The 4,549-nt window shown below is 39.3% G+C and overlaps 1 protein-coding gene across 1 annotated transcript; it reads left to right on the top strand.

The window, feature by feature from the left end:
* Positions 1 to 218: 218 nt before the first annotated feature.
* LOC107579425 (ral GTPase-activating protein subunit alpha-2-like) lies at positions 219 to 4,425 on the top strand (the record flags this gene model as incomplete). The annotated part of the gene is made up of 6 exons (XM_016265258.1): positions 219 to 334; positions 459 to 597; positions 1,565 to 1,767; positions 2,550 to 2,780; positions 4,048 to 4,221; positions 4,291 to 4,425. Coding segments are annotated over 6 exons (998 nt in total), but the record flags the coding sequence as incomplete, so codon positions are not given.
* Between the last annotated feature and the right edge of the window lie 124 nt (positions 4,426 to 4,549).

Raw genomic sequence — 4,549 nt, 5'->3', positions numbered from 1 at the left:
TTAGTTCTATTTTTGGGGACCTAGTGAATATTGTCTTTAAAAGTTTGGCCATTTGCAGTCAAAAAAGTTGAGAACCTCTGATCTATAGAACAGAATAGAAACCATCCAGAAGACCCTAGGGTTGTGATGACAAGTTTTGCTTTCTGAATCATGTATTACACACCTCACCTTTCAGATGTTTTTGAGTATATTCAGACTCGGTGTTTGTGGTTTTGTAGCCAAGATTGTGCCAGAGGAGATCACCCCGCTGGTGCCTGCGGTTCCCGGAGAGAAGGTGGCAGAAGACCACACCTGCTCTGTCCTCCAGATTGTGCTCAAGGTCATGGTTCTCCAGGTGAGACAGAGCTGCTCATGTCTGTGTTTGGCTGATAATGCTTGTGGCCTGCTTTGTTTTTTTCTGAAGTCTGCATGTTGCTCATAACTGAATTGTTGTGATGTAATTTTTTTTACCACCACAGGCATCCAGCTTGGACTGGAAAAACAAAGAGAGCCAGGACATGGGCTTCAGATTTCTCTTTTCCCTGTTCAAGAAGTACTACATGCCTCACCTCTTTCCCTCTTTCACGAAACAAACCAACCTCTACAACCCACAGTTAGGTGAGTTTGAGACAAGAAATGTTTCTCTCTAAACCTTATTTTAGCAGCTCACATTTTGATTGGTTGTTTATAAAGAACCAGCCAAAAGACTAAATTATAATGAATAATGATTCAGTGTATATCACAGATAGCGTTCACATCCAATCTCTCTGATAACACTTAAATATAACTGAGTTGAGTCTGTTGCAGTTTAAAGAAATATTTCTTTAAAAACATATACCAGACTTTGGAAAGTAGGTTCTGGTCAAGCTTAACACAATGACAAGAACATGAACTGGAACTGGAACAGGATGCAAAAAAACTAGGGAAGAGGATGTGAGGGGTGTTTTATCAAACAGTTTGGGGACTGTTTCATCATTCCATCATGAAGTGAGGTATTTTACAGATACACCTGTAAATAGGCCATTTCTTCAGTAGCAGTTGTAGCCGGAAACATTTCTATTGTGTGATGCTGCATTCACACTGATGGCTGTCAAAATGAAGTCCAAGGCTGCTGTCATATTGACCAGCAAAACAAACAGTGCAATACATAAAAGCACTATTAGTGATGAATTATCCTGTGGTAGTGTTGGCTAGCAGGTGAGGAATTATGGTATTGTAAAAATAAAGCATAACTGCCACACAGTGTGTTTCAGAATGCATGTTAATCTCAGAGGACACTTAAATGTGTAGTTAACCGCATTCACAGCGAACCAAGCCCCTCTGAGATGATGAAAACAGCAGATCGTGAAGTGTTCACATGTAAATGAACACAGTGCTGCGCTTCACTCTAAAATACGCAGCTTGATAAACGCACTATGCCAATATCGCAGTTTTAATTTTATATCGATTGACAGATGCTGTGCCAAAGCAATGGCTCAAAACGTATAATGTAAAAATATTTTGGTTCATTATGAAACAGTCTAGGTAATCAATGGAAAACAACGTTGTTATTTTTTATTTGTATTTCCTTTCCTCTCTCTCTCAGATCTTCCCATTCACAGACCAAAGCCCCTCTACGTCCCTGTGACACGTAACAGTGAGAGCACATACTGCACTAGGGATCAGTATCTGGCTCCCCGCGTGGCCTTCATCACATGGCTCGTTAACTTCTTCCTGGAGAAGAAGTATGTGAACTCAGCCACGAGCAGCTCTAAGAACGGAGGAGAGGTCCTTCCTAAGATCATCCAGGTGGGAGGATCAGAGAACCACTGTCTCACTGTCAACTACAGTAGCTACATGGACACATATCTTCTGAGACAGCATACTCATTAACTGGAAATATAATTTTTCTTCATTGAAACTCGTTTGGCAAATTCATTATAGGAACAATAAAGACAAATTGAAATTTCTGTCATCATGTACTCACCCCAATGCTGTTTCAAAAACAAAAGCAGAATTTCCAAGCGCTACTTTTCCATGCCACTGGCTGTCAACCCCCTAACAATAATATTTAGTCATTTTGAGTAATTTCACATTTGTTGTGATAAAGTAACATCTAGGTTGCATATATCATTCATTCATTCATTTAGTTAGTTCATGCATAATTCATGCATTTTTTTGCCATACACTTACAGTATACAGTGTGCAGAAAACATTGTTTTTATAATACTGTACTGTACATCTAAGAAAGGCTTTTGGCTAATATAAGCACATATCATCCTCTATATATCTATATCTACTTTCTGCATCTCAAATGTGATGAGGTTTCTCTTCTCATGTATTAGATTATGTAACTTGTTGCATTACAACTATTGCCTCACAAACTCTGTGCAAAATTTTTTGTTTGTGCATGTATTTATTTATTTTTGTGTTTTCCCAAGGAGTGTAGACACTTTTCCACATAAGTTTATTTTATTTTGTTATTTTATTTAGGTGAAGTCTCAGTAATTCTTAGTAAATATCACTACTATAAACTGTAGGAATGTCGTTAATGTGAGAAAGCTCTTTCGTCTCCCTGTGTTTGTGTTCAGACTGTGACTGCGGGCGGGATCAGTCAGGAGAAGAGTGCAGACTCTGAGCCCAACGGTCCTGTGGAACAGGAGAAGAATCACTCAAACAGCAGCACGCTGTCAGATCGCCGGGGCAGTAACTCCAGTCTGTGTAGCATCGAGGAGGAGCATCGCACTGTCTACGACATGGTGCAGTCCATCCTGCTCTCCACACGAGACAACGTCAATTTCGTCAACGAGGTCTTCCATCAGGTCAGAGACCTCCAGTCTGTAGCTTACATCATGTCATCTTACGTTTGCATATTTTTAGACATGTTCTACTTGGTTAGAGATACAGTGAGTCTAATGAATATTTGTTTGCTGCCTCACAATGAAATGCGTATTATGCATACTGTATGTCATGATATGATATGCTATGCTATATCACAAATGTCTTAATTATCATTGTAAGAGGTCTTACGTTTGAGGATGGAAAAGCAGAAATCACAATACAGCCTAATGTTATTATTAAACTTCAAAGGGCTATGATTTAATCAAATAAATATGAGCGCTGCACGTTTAAAGTCAAAAGGCTCACGGTTTCAGAGCAGTTCACAATCAATAAACACCACGCATTTATGCCAATAGATTATTTATGATCAACTATTGTTGAACAATGTGTGTTTACTGTATGGTGTGTACAGTATATGTTGCAGACTGTGTTAAGAGTGCATTGTTTACCTCCCTCATCTGTTTGAATGAGCAGCTGGAAGAAGTGAACTGTAGACATTTTCAAAATAAGAGTCCTGGTGTATTTCAAGCTTGTGTAAAGTCCTGCATCATGCATATATACACCCCGACCCCCCCGTCCCCGAACGCACCCGACTTATTGGTATTTTGGTTAGTAAAACTGTATCTGGCCTTTAATTTTGTCTGGACTGCCCAGTCACAGGAAAGGAAAACGGAACATTATTTAACACCTACAGTATTTTTCAGTATGTAGATTTGACCAGTATTGACATCAGTATGTATACACACAAAGTCATGTCTTGGAGCCACCGTATGACACATACATCTAAATTAAGCAATTCATTAATTAATTGATTATTTGTATCAGAAAATGAAACTTTTGTTGAGATGCTCTGTCTTTTGCTGCCACCCTGTGACCAGAATCCAATCGTCATGTTAAACTACTTCAGAAGAATTATTTTGTCATTACAGTTTTCATGTGAATCAGAATAAAGAACACATATATTCACATGCAATCTAAACAGCATGTATTCTAGCATTTTATCCATAAAGCGGATAAATCTCACATATGTGTTACAGATTAGGGTTTTTCATACATTAAGCCAAATGAAAAATTCAGAGCACAAAGAACAAATATTTTTTTCTTTTTTGAAACAATATGTATAAATGTTGTTTTACATTTGTTATGAGAGGGTCCTTGATGTCAAACAGTTCAAAAGTACCCGTTATAGAAGAAGAAACTTGTCAAAATTGTGTGAGTGTGTATCATTTGTTCTGTATCATCACTTAGGCTTTCCTGCTGCCGGCCTGTGAAGCTTCAGCCACTTGCAAGGTGATCAAAGTCTACAGGAAGTGGTTTCTGCAGGAAATACCCAATTTCATGGCTGAGCCAGAGACGACAAGCCAGGAGGAAGATGGAGAGGAAGAGCACCTCGTATCTGAGACGGACAGTGCACACGTGCAGGTATGGTCATGCAAAAAAGGCTGCAACATTAAGTTATTCCCACTCACCTGTTCTGTGTCAACCCTTCAGGCCTTGGAGACTCATGGGCATAAACGCTCGTCCAGTTGGGGGCGCACTTACTCCTTCAGCAGTGCCATCAGCAGAGGCTGTCTGACTGAAAAACAGAACCAGGAAGTGAAAGCTGGCATCCAGCCCACCCTGCAGGTGCTCAAACACACGAGCCCTCTCATCTCATGCTTAACATTAAACAGAAATATTATTACAATTTGATGGAACTGTTTTCTATTTGAATATATTTTAAATCCTTCAGATCCTTCTGAAATCATTC

Source organism: Sinocyclocheilus grahami, unplaced genomic scaffold (genome assembly GCF_001515645.1).
Source record: "Sinocyclocheilus grahami isolate Dianchi unplaced genomic scaffold, SAMN03320097.WGS_v1.1 scaffold17242.1, whole genome shotgun sequence".
Lineage (NCBI taxonomy): Eukaryota > Metazoa > Chordata > Actinopteri > Cypriniformes > Cyprinidae > Sinocyclocheilus > Sinocyclocheilus grahami.
Note: the sequence above shows the minus strand (reverse complement) of the source record. Positions and strands in the feature narration are given on the sequence as shown.